Source organism: Acomys russatus, chromosome 1, assembly GCF_903995435.1.
Source record: "Acomys russatus chromosome 1, mAcoRus1.1, whole genome shotgun sequence".
Classification (NCBI taxonomy): Eukaryota; Metazoa; Chordata; class Mammalia; order Rodentia; family Muridae; genus Acomys; species Acomys russatus.
This window is the reverse complement of record NC_067137.1, coordinates 76,617,981-76,638,204: the sequence shown is the minus strand read 5'-3', so window position 1 is coordinate 76,638,204 and position 20,224 is coordinate 76,617,981. Positions and strand designations below refer to the sequence as shown.

At 35.7% G+C, this 20,224-nt stretch overlaps 1 protein-coding gene across 2 annotated transcripts in view; it reads left to right on the top strand.

The window, feature by feature from the left end:
- Mdga2 (MAM domain containing glycosylphosphatidylinositol anchor 2) overlaps positions 1-20,224 on the top strand; it is an 800,517-nt gene that overhangs the window by 728,974 nt on the left and 51,319 nt on the right. For both annotated transcript variants that reach the window (XR_007830679.1, XM_051146875.1), the window contains one exon: positions 10,539-10,687. Coding sequence is in view for 1 of the 2 variants with exons in the window: in XM_051146875.1 (XP_051002832.1) it covers positions 10,539-10,687 (149 nt within the window). In the remaining variant the exon portion in view is untranslated. The remainder of the gene's footprint in view (positions 1-10,538; positions 10,688-20,224) is intronic.

Here is a 20,224-nt window from a genome sequence, read left to right as displayed (position 1 = left end):
AGACAAAGAGAGATAAGAATTCATATATCAAGAGATAGGGCAAAACCAGCATGAACTTGAGGTCCTCTACCGTGGACTGACTTGTATCTCCACTACAATGTATATATTTAAGTTCAAACTCTATGTAATGGTACTGGGAGATGGGCATTTTAGAGGGAATAGGGTTAAAAAGAATTATGCGTGGGTAGGATGGGACCGCTCTAGGCATGGGTGGGAGCAACATCGTGTTCAGAACTAATCGATATTCAGGATCACCAAAGGTCCACCTGGAACAGTGGCTCTGAAGTCACTGTTTTACACCAATAGGTGCTAATGGTGCAGACACTTATAATAGTGAATGAGGAGAAGCTACACATTATTAAGAATTTTGAAGAACTATAAAATGTTAAATTGAGGGTAACTCCCAAGACATAAAGATTTAGTAAAGAGAGAATAAAGCTCTCAGAGTCATTGAGAGAGGCCTAGCAGGTTACAGTGGCAAACTGGTCACAAGGCCTTTTATAGGCTAATTGGTGAAGACTGATGTAATGTTATTATTTGATGAATTAGAAGACCCTGTACTTTATGCACGATTTCTTGGCAAAGACAGTGGGTCATGTTGTTAGTGTTAGAAAGTCAGGGATGTTTGAAGTACTGATTTGTTAATCTGTGCCTCTGGCTATGTTAATCTTGACCTTGACTATGAGCCAGCCATTAGGCACTGCCTGGTGTTTCTATCTTTGACCATGCAGGCAGATGTCCTAAACACTGTTGATGAAATTGAAATTAAGTCCTCTTTGTTCTCACAGTTACCCAGAAGAAGTGGCAGTGTTCATGGTCAGTTTTCTGTGTACAGGATAGTTTGGGCTTGAGACAGACTTTTCAGAGGTCACCCTTTCTTACCATTTAGTCTACGGCAATCAACTGCATTGGAAGGGTTGTATTGAAATCATGAATATGTAAGATACAATAATCACTACTTTGCATTTCCCTGGGGGAAAGGTCTCCCTGGAGGTAGCCATCCTGCTCACTATTTACTAGTGCCTTGGTTCTTAAAGCCTGTCTGTCTGTCTGTCTTCTCAAGAGTCCTGTGCTCTCTCACAGCCACCTGCAAGCCTCTTTGGCTTTCATCATAGTGCTTTGCTGATGTAACCATTGCACTCCATTTTAATACCTCTTCCCACTTGTAGTTTTCACCATGGCGCCATTTCCTTTCCAGTCTAAAATGAGTGAAACCCTGACTCAAAAGTAAGTTATGACACATAATTGTAAGTACCTGAGAATAAGAAGACTTTAAAAATCACATCGAAATATGGGTACATATAAAAATAGAACTTCAAAATTCAAAAACTAAGAAATAGTACCAGGATAGACTATTGTAATTATAACTATTTTAGTTCCCATATATCAAAAGTTGGTATAATTGTAAATATAAAATTGCCAACTGTTTTAGAAGATGTGATCTATTAGAACAAACACATTCAATTGACTCACATTTATAGGTCACTATAGCACCTACATGAAATACTCATCAATGTGGACAATGCGTTAATTAGCTTACTTCTAACAAGGAAGACAAAATTAGTCTTTCTAGGTACCACGCAATGCTGGAGGTCGTTGACACTGCAGAAACATAGGAGAAGTGAATGAAAAGCATACGATGTGGAGAGGAAGAAGTATTACTACATTTTTCTTTTTTTTTTTTTTTTTTTTTTTTGGTGTTTTACTTTTTTTTTTATTATTAATTTATTCTTGTTACATCTCAATGTTTATCCCATCCCTTGTATCCTCCCATTCCTCCCCCCCCCCATTTTCCCATTATTCCCCTCCCCTATGACTGTTCCTGAGGGGGATTACGTCCCCCTATATATTCTCATAGGGTATCAAGTCTCTTCTTGGCTACTTGCTGTCCTTCCTCTGAGTGCCACCAGGTCTCCCCCTCCAGGGGACACGGTCAAATGTGAGGCACCAGAGTACATGAGAAAGTCGTATCACACTCTCCACTCAACTGTGGAGAATATTCTGACCATTGGCTAGATCTGGGAAAGAGAACAGCAAAATAAAAGGATACAGAGGGTCCTAGAATTCTACAAGTAGAACAATATGATAGGCAGATTTGGGCCCAGGGGTCCCGCTCAAACTAAGGCACCAGCCAAGGACAATACAGGAGGTAAAATTACTACATTTTTCATGTGTCAGATTTTTATAGAAAATCTAACAAATTTGTATGAAAATGAATTTAAGTTGATCTTATAATTTAAGAATGGCACCATATAAGGTTGTGTGAAATCAGTGACTATTTCTACATATGGCTGGCCCTTGGCATTTGCAGGGAATTTATTGCCCTAATCCCCACAGACACAAAAATCAGTGAGTGTTCAAATACTTCATATAGAATTTCATAGGGATTGCATAAAACTTCTAGATATTCTCTTGCATACTTATGACGCCGTAGTGCAATGTACTCGTTAGCAGTGTTTCTTAAGGAATAGTGTCCAATAAAGAATTCTGTACATGTTCAGTACAAACACCTTTTTTTTTTAAATATTTTTAGTCCATGGCTACTTAAGTCTACATTTCCAACCCATAAATACACAGAGCCAACTACAATGACTGTTTCAAATATTCAGTGTAACATCCTACTTCAAATGGCATTAAAATGGAAATAAATTTAATAAAAGGTGTGTAAGATACAGTATGAGAATTCCAAATTATTTTTAGAGTTAAATAAAAATATTACACATTATTCTTGGATGGAAAGAATAGTTATTATTTTGATGTAAATCATTTCCAAACTTCTCTATAGACTCTATGGACTTAAAAAAATCCTACAAAACTCCCAACATGTTTTTGGTAGGAAATAAACCTTATTCTAGGTTTTATATTATATATGAATATATAAAGGAAAAGAAAACATGAACAAAGTTATACTATCTCACTCTTGCCTCTCAAAGCAAATTTAATCATAGTAGTATAGTTTTGAATAGTGATGAAAAAGTACTTAAATTGGGTATAACACAGAGAACAGAAATAGACTTCAAGATATATATATAATTTGAGAGGTTAAAAACACTAACATAATATACTAGAGAAAAATGGTCTTCTTGGGCAGGAGACATGGTTGATTATGTAAATACTTGCTGAATAAATACTAGGGCCACAGTTTAGATGCTCATTACCCATTAATAAATGCCTGCATGGAGACATACATCTGTAGCCACTGTGCTAAAGGCACAGTGACAAGCAAACCCTAGGGTGTTGCTCATCAGCCAGTCTAGACCAAATAGTGAACTCCAAGCTCAATGAGAGTCACTGCTGGAAAAGAATAAGTTGGAAAACAATAGAGTAAGATATCGTGATATCCTCCTCTGGCTGTCACTTACACATGCACAAAAATAACACACACACACATGTACATGCACACACACACACACACACACACACACACAATATCTTTTTGGATAAATTGTAGTGAAACAATTGGATATCTAAAATAAAAATGCTAAAACAACAACTCATATTACACATAAGAATAAGACTGACTACAGATCTAATTACAAGGGAATAAAATGTAATATTTTATAAGAGGAAATCAAAACAAATTTGAAAAAAGTAAAAACTCTCCAAAAACAAAACCAAAGATTCAGTTATTAAAAATTTAGACCTTAATAAAAGTGCAGACTTTCTTGTTCCACACATATTAAAAATGAAAAATCAAGAAACAACCTAATATCCCAAGTATATAAATAATTCTTTCAACTCAATAAGAAAATATCTAACTTAAAATTGACAAAAACCTTGACATTTCCTACAAAAATATTATATAATTGGCCAATAACAGGAAGGAATAATCATCACCTTTACTATGTATCATAGAAATCAAATTTAAGCCACAATGAAGTTTTACTACTTACATATATCAATCATATTGACTAGTTTAAAGGCTAGCAATATCAAATGTGGAACACATAAAGTAACTGATTCTATCACAGACTGCTGGTGAGACTGCAAATTGAGATTAAGAAGTATAAAATATCTTATGCCCTTATCAAATGACTTGGCAGTCACCCTATATCATCATAGAATCCTAGTGAAAGTGTATGTCTGCTCAATATCTTAGCAGTGCCACATGTAACAGCATGAAATTTTGAGAAACTGAATATCCATTGACAGATGAAAGTAAACAACTTTATACTAATTTGTGAAATGAGCTTTACTTAGCCATACTGACTTAAACAGCTAGTGAAACATGAAACAGTATAAATGATGTTTAAAGCACGAAAAGAAAGTTTATACTTCATGAGTATATAATATAAAAACTTTAACAGATAACATTAATCTTTAATAATAGAAAATATTTCTTGTTTTTCTAACACTGAGGATATCTAAAAGTGATTTCAAATGAGGAGGGTCTATGTCTTGTTTGAAGTACAGATCATGAAGTAGTACATATTTTCTAAACTCATGAAACGTTGCATGTAAAATGTGTTCAAATGACAGACTTTAGGGTGCATCCTAGTGCCACAGAGCTAGGCTAGCTTTCACAAGGCTCTGAGTTCAGCCCCCAACACTAAGCACTCCTGAGAAGGTAGATGCAATTCACCAACTCAATTTTCATGAGCAGAGCAGATGCTTCATAGTATCCACATTATTCGTGTATACAATATAAAAAAATATAATCAAGGTTTATATATGCTTTAAAAATAGTATGTCTTTCATATTGCATATACTCACTTATAATTGGACACTGGCCCAAAAAGGATGTCTCATGAACGTCTTCACTTACCAGGAGATGGAGACAGATGCAAAGACTTCCTATTGGGACTCTAGCAGAGAAGTATGGGAGAATGGGGAAATAGAAGGGTCCAGAGGGTCCTAGAAACCTACAAGAAGAACATCATGAAAGGCAGATATGGACTCAAGAGGTCTGCTCAAACTACTGCACCAACAATGGCAATACATGCAGTAAACACTGAACCCCTAGCCAGATCTAGCCAATGGACAAGACATTCTCCACAGTTGTGTGGAGAGAGGGCACTGACTCTGGCATGAACTCTGGTACCCTATATTTGACCACTTCCCTGTGGTGGGGAGGCCTGGTGGCACTCAGAGAAAGGATAAGCAGGCTACCAAGATGAGACTTGAAAGGCAGTGACCATTTGGTGAGGGAGGAGGTTCCCTTTAGTCACAAACCTAGGGGAGGAGAATAGGGTAAAAGAAGAAGGGAAGGAGGAACGAGAAGATACAAGTGAGGGAAAAACAATTGAGTTGTAATCTGAATAAATTAATTAAATAATAGTAAAAAAGAATTTAAAAAAATAGTTTATCTCATACCGTTTGTTCATTTTCCCTCTATGTCAATATCAAAATACTTCTTTAAGGGACAGGAAGTGGGTCATTCTTTGTGGTATTTCTCTTCCTTGGGCTAACCACTATTACATTTTTTCTTGTTTATATTTCAAATAACTGAATGACTTAATAAATAGATATTAAAAGATATAAACATTTAAATTAGGAAGTTTGGCTCAAATTATGTGTGACCACCATTTTGTAGATGGGCAATGCCATTGCTTCTCAGATAAAGGGAAAACAGATGTCAGCAAAACCAATGAGGATTAGGATTTCCAAATTGTTTCCCACAGTGTTCTCCTCACAGACTCACATGTTTTTGAGTCCGCATGAGATAAACATTCTGAAACCTCAGTTTTCCTTGTGAGAAAAGTACACATATTCATTGGTGCCAAAGAAGAAGAAAAAAACCATTGGCTTTGAAAAGGCACACACAGACGTGTGTGTGTGTGTGTGTGTGTGTGTGTGTGTGTGTGTGTGTGTGTGTGGTGTGTGTGTGTGTGTGTGTGTGTGTTTTATGCTACGTCTCTTTTTTTCTTAAGAATCATTTTAAAAATTAAGTGTCTCAATATAGTACTATCAACTACATGGATTATTTCCACCAACTAATTTGGCTAAAGCATAGGAAACACTTCATAATATCAACAACATTAATCATGTATACAGGTTCATGCCACTGACTTCTGTCAATCATGGGCTATAACTGGAATATGTAAAATTAAATAAAGCCTCTTTATTTAAAGACCTTTTTTCATCCTGTTCTGAGAGTCATGTTCACAGATGTTATTATTCTTGGGAGTTGTGGTGAAATCTACTCTGTTGATTCAACTTACATGTTTTGGAGAACACAGATGTTCCTAGTGTCCATTGCTGTGATGAACATCTTGACAAGAAGCAACATTGAGAGGAAAGTTGCAAGTTACAGCCCTTGGCTGAGGGATATCAGGGTAGGAACTCAAGGCAGAAACCTGAAGTCAGAAACTGAAGCAGAGCACATAGAGAAATCCTGCTTACTGGCTTGCTGCCCCATGCTTGGTCAGCCTATTTTTTTATACAACCTGTGTTCACCTGCTGAGGAGAGCACTGTTCAGAATGAAGTGGGCCTCCACATCAATCTTTAATCAAGAAAATGCCCCAGAGACATGTCTATAAACACAATTGACGTTTCCTCTTTCCAGATAGCCCTATTTTGTGTCAATTTGAAAAAATCCAACCAGTACATAGATATTGAATGGTAACAAAAGCGATCATTGAAAGAATAAAAAGACTTTTTAGATCGGTGGACTCACAGGCATCTTCTAACCCCCGGTTATCTGCTTAATCACCTGACATCTGTCCATCATCCTGAAGGGATCATGAATGGATGAGACCAATGCAGAACATGTGTTAGGGGCATGACAGAAATTAGACATAAAGCAGTAAGAGAGAGAGGCTTAGTGCAGAGCATCATGTGTCTTCTTTTTCCAGTGGACACATTTTGTGCATGCATGCATGCGTGTGTACATATGTGTGTGCTTTGTATGAAGCTATAAATTGAACAAAATAATAATATGTTTCTGTACTATAAACTCTTTTCTTTGTTTCAAAACTGAGGCTATAATCAAAATCGTATAATCTCACCTGAGGGAGGATTTCCTGCTTGAGAAATGTTCTTACATTATTCTAATAAACTTTTGTCTTAATTTTAAGATGCCATCAAGGAAGCACTTTCTAGAAGCCCTGAAATCTAACTTTGGGCAAGAAACCATTTCAATGTCAGAGCCAAACAACAAACCCTTAGCAAAGTGGAAAGGCCTGCTCTGAGAGTCTTGGTAACAGGTGTTGTAGCTATTCCTGGGAGTAGTATTGAAATCTACTCTGTTAATTCAAGTCACATGCTTTGGGGAAAGCAAATGTTCCTAGAATAAAAGCAGCATGGCTTCAGGACTTCTCTCTAAATTCCCAGGAACACCTCTCATTCTCTGTCTGCATGGTCTTTGTTGCATTCATATTCAAGGCTGGACCACCCATGTGTGCAACAGCAGCTCTTGCCCAGAAGTTCATGTTCACACTATGGACATTCAGTTCTCTCAGTCTAGGAGTGAGTGTCTAGGACAATTCAAATGTTACCTCTAGTGCACACCCCCCAAATAATGGTCCTTCAGATGAATGCAAAGCTTTCAGATGTGTTGATACTACTCAGTTTTAAGAAACTACATAGCTTTGGGGAAGATTGAATATATTTATTGGCAGCTTATTATATATTCATTATTCCTGAGTTAAGTGTTTAATAAAACATGTATAGTTCTCACTTGAGAGATTTAGTCAGTCCACCCTTCTCTTTAAAAATTCCTGAGTTGATAACGCTTTCAGACAATGATACAATATGACAGTTACGAGGGTCCCATGGACACAATAGTAATTTACGTTCTTTACTTAAAAAGGACAGGGTAAGTAGGCACAGGGCCTTTTTCTATTAGTGACAGTCAACGTCATTTGCAAGTTATACAGCAGCTTTTATGTGTAAATTTAGTACTTTCTGGAGTTTACATTTTCTGTATAGACACAGTTCCTACTCTAGAACATATGTGGTGATAAAAGTGATGTTGTCTGGATTTTAGCCTCATATATAAGCAAACACACAATCAGGTTTAAGCAGTGACACACACACAGGTACTGGGTGCAAGAGCAGAAAGCATTTGGACAGTGGCTCAGCACAATTTTTTGATAGCTATTTATTATATTCTCTGTTGCTTAAGACAGCTCCTTTCTGTGGTTTAATACTAGTTGGGTCAATTCTAACTTCAATAGTGGTACACTCTTTATGGTAGAATACTAAGAGTTGAGCATATACATATGCTCGACAGCCTATACTGTATTATTCAGTGCTTTAGTCATTATACAGTTATGTGATGACTCTGATTCACAATCACTTTACTAGTGCTGACTGTGAAAATACTGAAAATACACATAAGTAGAGACCAATATTCCTATAATTTTAAGGTTTGTTCTTAATCAGAGTGTCATCTGCCTTAGTGCTAAGTTTGTTATGGATTTTAATAACTAGTCTTCTTCTATTAATCCATACACATTCGAGAAGTTTTAGATTCATTATTTTTGGTTTGAATTTTAAATGGTCTCATTGATTTCATTATGATAATTATATTATTTTCCATTCAGTTAATTGTTATAATGAGGTACTTTTCAAGCTGGGGGGGGCGGTGAAAATCAGAGAATATTCTACACTTTCCCCTCACTTTGTGGGAACTGGGTGAATAATCTCAGAATAGCTGAAATATAATATAAGGTAAATATAGTTCACCCATTAGCTATTCTATCTACAGCAAGCAGAGGCATTGTGTTAGCTACCATAGTGGGTACTGACAAGACAGTCTCCTTCAACGTGTATAGTTTGTTCAAGAGAAGGAGAACCATGTTACATCTGTGTTTTCATTTTTAAAAATGTTGTTCTCTTCCTACTCACTCAGCATAAAGAATAACATTGGCATCAAAACCAATACTAATTAATTAAAGACAGTTCCTGTCTTTAATTCTCCATTGTACAGTATCACCAGCTCTATAACATACTTATACATTCTATTTCATGATTATATTATCATATTTTCAATACTGCTGTAGTTCATTGGCCTTCCTGGCCACACTTAGTAAGGTACTTGCATCCATGTTTCTTTTGTTGTGTTTTGAAATCACAGTCACTGGAACAGAGGCAGGAGGATATATAGGTGAAGAGTTCTATCTTCTAGGATGAGAGCATGTGTGTCTAAGGCCTCGGCTTTCCAGCGTACTTCCTCAGAGTCAGTAGCAGAGGATTTTATATTCACACAAATAACAGTCTTGCTCCCTATTGGCGAGTATGAATCTCTTTCTAGAACCCAGTGTGACTCAGGTTCTAGCTTCCACTTATCCTCTCAAATGTGGTGACTTCTCTTACACAGTAATGTCCTCTCCCTGAGCCTAAATATGCAACTCACATGCATATCAAAACTAACACTTTCTCTTCTCACAGAAGAGTGTTATTTTTAATTCGGTGTTTCTTCATCTCTGAAGAATTTTTGTGTGTTTACAAATTTAAGTATACTTTGGCAAAGATATTATTTATAATACAATCCAACATTCTTGGGCAGAAATATGAGAGTAGTTAGTATTTTAGCTAGTTCTGTTATATCAGCAATTCATCATGGTTTATTCTGGTGGGAATTTCTCTTTTCTATATTTTGGAATCTGAAATAAAATGGAGTTGATTTCATTTGCAGGGGTTTTATTAGTATCTCCAAGGACAGAGACCTATATAAGTTGCTTAATGATTCCTTATCAAATGAAAAATTAATTAAAATCCCTCATACATAATCAAACATATTCTGTAATTCATTTCATAAGGTAGATTTACCTTCTTACAGCCTCTTTTCTGAAATATTGATTTTACAAAGCATATATTTACTCCTGACCACTATCACTCCATTTCCCCTTTGTCTTTACATACATGTGCTTTGGTGACCCTATTAGTCAGTTCATATAACCTAAAACATTTGAATACTTTAAATGTGAATAAATATTTCAATATATTTGTAGCTTTATGCTTGAAATTGCTTTTTCAAAGATCAGTGTTACCATTTAAAAAGTTTTTTTTTCAAGTATGTTCATATTATTATATAAATTCAATGCAAATTTTTGAGAACTGCAATTTTCTTCCTCAAGTTCATTTTAGAAATCTCTTAAAACCTATGATCTATATATTGACATGCATAGTGTATATAAAAGTGATCTCCAAGTTTGGATAGTGAATATAGATATAGGTCAGTTAATCTAAGAGTTTCAGCTGGAATATGCATAAAATTAAAACTAGAATACAAAAACAAGAAAATATGCTTTATATTCTCACTAGAACTAGAAGAAAAATAAATGCTATATAAACAGAAAAAAATGACAGGAATTCTTTCTCTGTTCAACCAGCAGATGTCATGTTTTGGTGTCAGAGCTCAAAGCTGTATTCCTGTCATGACTATGTGTGTCTGATAGAAGAGAAAGAACAAATATAAAGTATGTTCCATGACCTATTCAGTTAATTTAAAATGTTTCAGACCTTATATTCCAGGACAGTTATTTTCAATATAGTTTAGTCTTGGATCACTTCGTTCTTGGTTAGTTATTCACAAGCTAACAACATCAGTTTACTGACACTTGTCATAAATTGAGTTACGTTCTGCTTTCAGGGAAGGCCTACGCCCCAGAGTTTTACTATGACACCTACAACCCTGTGTGGCAGAACCGACACCGAGTGTATTCGTACAGCCTACAATGGACACAAATGAATCCTGATGCAGTGGATCGGATTGTTGCATACCGCTTGGGTATTCGGCAGGTAAGAAATTTGATGCCTATTTTCTTTTTGTTTTACTGTAATCTCTTCTTGAAGCTTTGTTGTTGCAATGGTTATTAACATTCTGAGTTTATTCCAGAATATATTATTATTTTAAAATATTAAATGTTATGACAATATTACTTTACAGAGGGTACTCAAAATTATTAGTTACCAGTCTTTTAAACTAATTGACGTATTTTCTATTATTGCAGCAAATCTATCAGAGTTATTTCCTCTCACCCTGCATAAGGGCTACATCTCTAGATGTGCTTGATAAATTATATTGTAGACTTGCACAGAAAGAATTTAAGATGTTCTTGTGCATACTGTTACAGTATCAACACATTGCTTTTGTTCTAGGAAGCTAGATGCCTTACATATTTTTACTTGAAGGTTTAAGCTATATACTAATCTTCAAAAAGTTCTGTCTGATGAATTTAAATAATTTAGCAAATTAGATAGCAATAAAGTAAATTATTTTAATTTATATAAGATTATGAATTATGTTAAATTATTTATGCATTCTTCACAGAATCACTGTGAAACTCAACCCTTGTTGATAAGAATGACAATTTTACATTTTGTATTGGTCTTCAACTTGTTTCTTGTTAGATACATGGTTTCTGAGTAGATGTTTCAATATAGCAAAATATGTCAAACAAACCTTTGAATTCTGTGTAGATTTTTAGTAAATGTTCCAATTCCTTAAGTAAATCACAGACTGATAATCTGAGTTGGAACAACAAAAGAAAACTTTCCTTGGAGATCAACTGCCTAATCCTCATAAACCCAACCTATCCAACTGTTTTGCCATAAGACTATTCCTTTTCTTGCTCACATTATTTGTAAGGAAATATCTAGTAATGCATAGTTCAAGGTACATTAAGTAGTCTCATCATTACTATATTTAATCTAAGAAAAGTAAAACCATGCAAACGCTGGGCATTTGATAGATGCATCATTATTCTGTAGGTGCTCAAAGGTCAGTGATCATCTGACCCCAGACAATTCTGTATGTGTATCTTTCAGTATCATATTATTTAGGGGTTACCTAGGTAACACCTCAGTCTGTATCAAAATAGTTTGTCCTGCTCCTTCCTATTTCATATTTTTCCTTAACGAGTTTGAGAAATATGAAATTTCTGGCTAGCACATCTTTTCCCCCCAGATGACAGAATTACCAGTTTTATAGTCTTGCTTTCTAAAGAAGTACATGTAATTATTTGTTATGTATGGGCAGAAATGCACACACATGAGAATGTTTGCAAAGGTAAGGGAACAGTTTGAAGAAGTCAGTTCTTTCATTCTGTCTTGTGGGCGCTGTAGAGTAAACTTCAGTTGTCAGACTTGTAATCCAGTACCTTTACCCATTAAATCATTCCACTGGGCCTGTTACACATTCTTAATATAATTTATATTTTAAAATATTCTATATTGGGGGCATCTTAGAGCATTTTTTATTTTTACACCTCATTTTTTATGTATTTTAAGCCCTTACACATTATTTAATCATAGTAATGTACTATTGTGCATACATATGTGCATGTGCACATTTAAACATATAGCCTTAAAAACAAATTGTTATTTGCAAGAAAAAATATTTTAGGTGTTCTTCAGTGATTTCTCCCACAATTCTACCATTTGAAATTTCCATTGTTGTTTTGTTGTATGTGGCTGTTTTGCCGGCATGTGTGTCTCACTATCAGCCCTATGCCTGGTGTCCACAGAGGCCAAAAGAGAGTATAAGGTCCTCTGTAACTGGAATTATAAGAGATAATTAGGTACCTTGTAGGTACTAAGCATATAACTCAGGTCCTCTGAAAGAGTAGCCCTGTGCTCCTAGCTACCCACTCATCTCTTCAGCCCACAGATCTATTTCCAATGTTAAAGTAAAAAGCCTATCTTTAGTTTCTGGCTTCTTCATTTGTATTTTCTTAAATCCCCACTACAATTGGGACCTGCTTTCTTAAGTCAGTGGGATTTACACAATTCTCTTTATCTTTTCCTCTTGTCTCAAAACTCCCATTCCAAGCCAAAGTTACTGTTTTTATGCAAGGCAGAATCCTTTCCTGTAAATAAAAGTTAAAAAGGAAAGTAGTTATAAACAAACATTTTCCTATCTTCAGACTAAAGGAGAAATATTTGGAAGAGGAGTTTAGGGCCATTTTCCTCGTACTCATTGTGTCAGCCTCTCATGCAGTAGTTTTTGCTCTAACTGCTATGTAATTTGCCCAGTGACACCATCTCCCTTTAAAAATTGCTTTTCTACAGTAAATGTATCCACAGAATCTTGCTGATACACTTCTTAATCACAATTGTGTTATGTAACTACCCAAAGTGCAGGAACAGCATGCTGATTTTTCAGCAAGTTCATTAGACAGTGTTCTTCTCTTCTGGCTTTTTCCAAGATCATTCATATGATATATGTGTACATAAATTTCCCCCTAGTACTTATGTGAGAATAATGAACTCTAGACACCCCTAGCTTCCACGTCTAGACAGCCTAGGCTCAACATTTTTAGCTATATAACCCTGAGCATGTTTCTGGACTTGTCCCCATCTGAGTTCCTGTTCAGTAAATTGAACACAACAATCTACCAGATGGACCATGCCTCCACTTATCCACAGTTCGAGTGCTTTTGCACAGAGCACTCCTGGAAAGTCTTTGTGGGAGTTCTTCTACTAATTGGCTAGATGGTAGAAGGCTTTTTTCCCCAAAGCATACTCTAATTCATCTTTTCGTCTTCTATTTTACTAGGCATGCCACATATCTTATGCCTCAGTGTGAATCCTAGCTACACTTTCTAAATAAACTGACATGCAGACGTTTTTTCACTATCCTTTCTTATTTTCACTTCCACCCTATTATTCCCCGATGAGATCCATTTTGCTGGCTCACATTTTTCTCATCCACTTTTACTTCTGTTAAAGCCTTTTTTTTTTTTTTTTTTTTGTGCTTCTCAAATTTTATTCTTTTTTTGTTTATTTTTTTATTAATTTATTCTTGTTACGTTTAGTGGAGAGTGGGGTATGACTTGCACACGAACTCTGGTGCCTCATATTTGACCATGTCCCCTGGAGGGGGAGACCTGGTGGCACTCAGAGGAAGGATAGCAGGTAACCAAGAAGAGACTTGATACCCTATGAGAATATATAGGGGGAGGAAATCCCCCTCAGGAACTGTTAAAGCCTTCTTGATCAGCGCAGTCTGTGCTGTCAATACACAGCGCAGTACTGCTGCAGAGAGTCATATTTCTATCAAGTGTCATTCAAACCGCAAAGCACTTTCTCTGCACTGCTCTGAATTGGATCTCTTGCCATACCATTATTTTCCTTTCTTTATTTTTAACTAGAATCTTCTTTATAAATAAACATTCTTTTCCTGCGTTGATTGTGATGATACTCTGTCTTAACTGATAATTGCACCCAGATATTACATCTTGCCAAGGAGGAGACACAGTATGTTTTGAGGTTTCTCAACACAGGATGATAATCCTGTGATGTCAGCCAGCATGCACAGGTGGGTGATATTTGCTGGTATAAGAACATGCACATCTGCTTCTTTTCTCACTGCCCTGGGCATTACATCCGGTACTCAGGAACGGCCTACGTGCAGAACAGTCTCACCAAGCAACACTGCTCCTGAAGTTTCATTTATGGACAGAATTCTAACATAGTCACGAAGCATTTCAGTCAATGAAATCCATGCAGTGCTTTCTCTAAAACTTTTCGCCTCAATTATAGAGAAAAATGTCTTACTGTAAATAAGTTTTCCCCATGTCATTTCAGAAATGTAAGCTTATTTTCTGGTTTATGTGAAATATCACACTGACATTTGATTAGGACAAAATCTCAGCCTTTTGAAATTTTTACACTTGAAATATGAACTGATTGCTATTGTCATGAAGAATGCATGACTTTTCTAGTTAACTCACTTGGTGCCAAGACTGGCCTTCCACTTAGAATAATCTGACTGACACATCTTCCCAAACTGTAAAATTGAGTGTAAAACTGTAAAACATGAGTGATTTTTTCATGCCTATACATAGTAAATGTAGCTTGTATAATTTAAAATAAACATATTAGAAGGGTGGCTTAAGCAGGTGGACCTGGAACCAGCAGGGACGGGGCTTCAGAAACTGTTGCACCAACCAAGGACAATATATGCAGAAAACATAGAACCCCAGTTCTAGCCAATGGACAGCTCATTCTCCACAGTTGTGGGGAGAAGGGGGGCTGACTCTGACATGAACTCTGGTGCCCCCATTTGATCACTTCCTATAAGTAGGGAACCTGGAAGGACACATAGTTAGAGGAAGGAGGCTATTTGACAAGACAGTGGTCATATGGTGGGGGAGGAGGACTCCTTCTGTCAGAGATCTAGGGGAGGAAAATTGTACAGAAGAGAGAAGGAGGTGGGAATGGGAAGATACAAGCCAGAGGATAATAATCTGGATGTAATCTGAAAATTATAACACATTTTTAAAAAGTAGATTGTTAAGATTTAATAAGCAGCTTCTGTACTTAGAAAAGTGATTTGAAATACAAATGGATTTCCACTAAAATAAATGCAATGATTTTTAAATCATACCATGAAAGCATTTTAAAAAGAATAGTTCTACCTTCAAAATAATTTTAAATTTCTTTTTGAATTGTCTACTCTATAATTTTGGTGATATCTTGTCTTCAGATTACAAGTTATCTTGAGTTTCTTTTCACATAATACAAAATGTCCCTTACAATATCAGTTATGGTTAGTGAGAGCTTGTAGAGACATACACCGATTCATAAGTCCTCCTATATACTCATTATTTTATATTTTATAACAATATTGAAAGGAAAAAAGGAATCTTTTTTGCATTCATAAATTAGGGCTAAAAGTAGTCTGTACTTTTACCATGTTTCTTTGCTTTTTCCTTCTTAGAATTAATCTGAGTTAAAATAAAGGACTTAAAATTCAGTGGCTCCACACATAATTCTAAATTCAGTCTAAGTGTAAGAAAAAAATCTCAGAAATTAAAAGCTGATTAGGTTATCATATTATCTATATTGGGGATATGGCATTATGTAAAAGCCTATTCATAATTTACAAATAACTTTTACAGGAAAAAATTGCCAACTAATAGGAATTTGTGAGGTTCTAAGTAGCATTAATGTGACTACACAATCCATAGTGTTAAAGTGAAGACTCTGAAATTCTTCAGCCATATCTTTTAAATGGGAAAGAAAGATCATGAGAAAGAGACAGGTGGAGGAGGAAGAAGGAAGCAAAGCCTCCATGGGTTAGTGTGGAAAGAAGCACATGGCCAAATTGGCGTGGGTGGAGGAAGCTGCCCAGATGAGAGAAAAGTATTTGGGGACTATGGATGGGAAGTAGCCCAGATAGAAATTATTAAAGCAAATGGCATGGGATGGTAGATAAAGAGATAGCTTAGGTGAAAAGATCTGCTCAGCCCCAGGTAAAATAAGACTATTCTAAAATACACCAGGTGTCTGTGTCTTTATTGACTGTACTAGCGGGTTAGGTAATAGTGCTGCAATAATGATGGACTTTAATAATAAACATTATTAACTATTATTCATATTTTCTACAAGAGTCCTCATTAGGATTATCTTCCTACCTTCCATGGAATTTACACTGCATTGTTTCCACTTCCCCCCTCAAACACACCCCAGCTCCAGATAACTCTCTCATACATTCCACCCCCTTCCCCACCTCACATCTGACACCCCCAAACTGGCCCCCACCCACTCCAGTCTATCTAAAAAAATCTATTCTATTTCCCCATTCCAGAAAGATCAGTGAATTACCTCCTCACAACTTTCCTTTTTACCTAACCTTTCTGTCTCTACAGATTGTAATGTAGTCATTTACTTGATGCTAGGATCCACTTGTGAGTGAGTACACACCATGAAGATCTTTCTGTAACTGGGCTACCTGACTTGAGATGATTTTTTTCTCACTCCATCTATTTCCTGGAGATTTCATGATGGGATTACTTTCTACAGATGATTAATATTCTTGCATGTTTTCTTTATTCATTCTTAGGTTGAGGGACATCTAGGTTATTTTTAGATTTTAGATAATATTAAGAAAGCCACAATGAACGTGGTTAAGCAAGTGTCTTTGTGGTAGGATGGAGCTCCTACCTCCCAACATTGGTACCCCTAGATCTTGAGGGTAGATCGATTCCCACTTTTCTGGGGAAATTTCTTGATATGTCCATAAGCACAGCAAATTTGTGATTAAATGTCACATTCCATATTCTTGTGTTGCAGAAATCATTTTATGGCTTAAACCTATGCTCTTAATGAAGCTGTGTTGTTGGTGGGGCAGGTCTTTTGTTTTTCATAGATTTTAGGAATTTAAGGGACTAGAGCTTTACATAGCCTGGAACATTTTGTGTTTTAAGATGTTACAACTCATTTATAAGCTATTACTTACTGATTTTTACTTTGTGCTGTTATAAAAAAAATGCTAGCAGTATGTGAACTACTTTACAGTTTCAAAAGCCTTTTTTTTTTTTTTTTTTTTTTTTAGTGTGGCTGCTAGTGAATGACCCCACATGCATGTGCACATCCATAGCCATAACTGGACTTGGTAGGCAAAGAAAGATATAATAAGTAAATAATAAATAAATAAATAAATAAGGAGATATTACAGGGAGTCCTGTGAGGATTTGGGGAGAAGTAGAGAGGGATGTGAACAAGATACATTGCATTCATAATAGAATGCATACAAGAATTTTTGAAGAATACATACAAATTAAAATGAAAAACAATGACATTCATATCAAAAGAGAAGGACATGGGGAAAAGCGTATTTCTCGTACCTGCAAGTATGTAGAAATTTTCACATGGAGTCTTATTACAGTACTGTTAAAGGCACTACGTGCCAAGCAATAATGATGAAAATATTCACATGCCCAAACTTTTGATTAATCTTTCAGTGCCTATTCTCAACTTATATATTTGTATTTAAGGCTAATATATTGGTTTAGTGTTCTTAAATATATGTATTCATTTGTGTTGGTAAGGTTCATTTGTAAGGCACTTTACAGTATGTTATTAGTGTAGATGAACAATACCATATACATCTTGGTCTAGAAATGCCTGGTGGATAAAGCAGTTAGAAAGTTCATTTCAGTAAATTAATGATGATCTAAGATAAGTTAAATTCCACTACGTGTGTCTTACTTAAACATTAGCAAGTTAAAAATATACAGTTCAAAGTGGAAGTCATAGTCATTATTGGAAAAAATGAATTAAATTAATTTTTAAAGAAATGTTCATGAATATGAGTAATTTATACTTGCCCTACACTAGTATTGGGCTTTCAGAAAACCTTTTCTTGTAAGCAAGCAGAAAGGGTAGGTGAACATTATACTTTAATAATCTGTGATGATTGTGAGGATGATCAAGAAACCACTAGCTGTAAATAGGTTTAGTGGCATCTGTCCATGCTATATGATATTATTACTTATCAGGCTACATCTGCCACAGGCCTTGTGTTTCCCAATTAGGAGTAATGAGGTCATATATGAGCCACAGTTTGCCATTTGAAGGTTTGCTGCAAGGTTTGGTAATATTTCTTGAATCAAGTTCAGTATACCAAGAGGGTCTTGAGAAAGCTGTCACCTGAGGTAATCAACTCAACTCCAGTCATGATTGTATGTTATTAATGCAAAGAGAAAGATGTGAATAGGGTGACCAAATGATGAGCAAGGGTGACCAAAAATCATAAAAGACATTACAAATTATGGAAATATATTTACAATAGCATAGAAAATCAGAATCCAGGATTTCACATTTCACTTCACTAATACACTGTGCTATTATTTCTCATGTCAAGAGCTTTCACCTTATCTTGGTGAATAATTCTAAGCTAGACACTTACTTTAGGTTTCTTATTATTATTATTATTATTATTATTATTATTATTATTATTATTATTATTCTTTTTTTCCTTTCTCCTCTTCTTCTCCCTCTTCTTCCTTCTCTTCCTCTTCCTATTTTTCTTCCTCTTCTTCTTCCTCCTCTTCTTTCCCAATAGTATTAGCACACTGGTGGCTACACTGGGTGTTTGGAACACAATGTATCCCTCAGCCTTTCACAGGGTTAGCTTTTAAACACACACACAAAAAAAATGCATCGGCAGGATCTAGATCCCTTACACATATGTAGCAGATATGCAGCTTGATCTTTATGTGGGTTCCCTAAACAATTAGTCAGATACTGTCTCTGACGCTCTTGCCTGCTTTTGTATCCCTTTCATATAGCTGGGCTGCCTGGTCTGGCATCATTGGGAGAGGATGTGCCTAGTCCAGCTGAGACATGATGTACCAGGGTGGATTGGTACCCATATGGAACCTCCCCATCTCTGAGGATAAGGGGATGGGGAAATGAGGAAAGGTCTTAGAGGGTGGGACTGGGAAAAAGGAGGGAGGAGACTGTAATCAGGCTGTAAAGTAAAATTTTAAAAAATAAATATGGTAATTGGTTAGAGAATCTGTGTAGGCTGAGTCATGAGGAATGGAAAGATGAATAAAACTGCAAAGTTTGATAGTAATAAAAAAAAAAACTGAAGTTTCCAGAAAAAAACCTTCAAGAAGGAATTACTTCATAATGTAGCCAGCGTCTGATACTGCAGACAGGATGGACCCCTGCCCATGCCCCTTCCTGCCCCATAAGAAAACCTTGGTTTTATCTTTGAGAATGTTTATTACACCTAAATATTTAGAGGAGAGAAAGGAGAGAGAGAAGATACTCTGTGATTGTCAATTTACCTGTAAGTGTTGTTATTGATGTGTGACCTTTTACCTGATGTGATCATTTGTTCGTTTGTTTCTTAGAAGGAAAACCCTGAATAATGACTGGTTTATACAATGATGAGAAAAACAAAACACTCTTTAATCATGTGTCCCCTGCTTGTAACATGACCTTTTTCCATTAGGAGTTGCAATTCTCCATTAACAACTTTCAGTCTTGTTTTATGATAACTCTGTGGTTGGCTCTGAAAAGAATAAAGAATCTTGTTATATTTCCTCCTTTTTCTTGAAAAATGCATCATGAACAAATAAAGCTTAGTATTGCTTATACTGAGCAAAAATTTCTACACTGTTCTGATGATATATTCATTGATTCCATCTGTCTAATTAGAATGAGTAACACCCTTTGTTCTAGTTATCTGACCTTGATATAACAAGTTTTCTTCAAGTGCTTTCTCCCTTCCAATCTCACGGTCTTTTAATCTCCTGTTCTTTCTCCATCTTACTTTGTCTGTATTCTTTAAATGATAATATATATATATATATATATATATATATGATCATGAGTACTTTGCATAATTTATTAGACCCTTAAAATATATAAATGAAAGAACTGTTAAAGCTGAGTATTATCTACTCATTTGAAAAACCTTTATCTTGGAAGGCTTCTCAAATTGGAAAATTCTATGTTCCAAGTTACTGTGTCTGAAGCTTGATCCTCCTACAGTGTAAACCCACCAAAATGAAAGGGCATTGTGTATCCCATTGC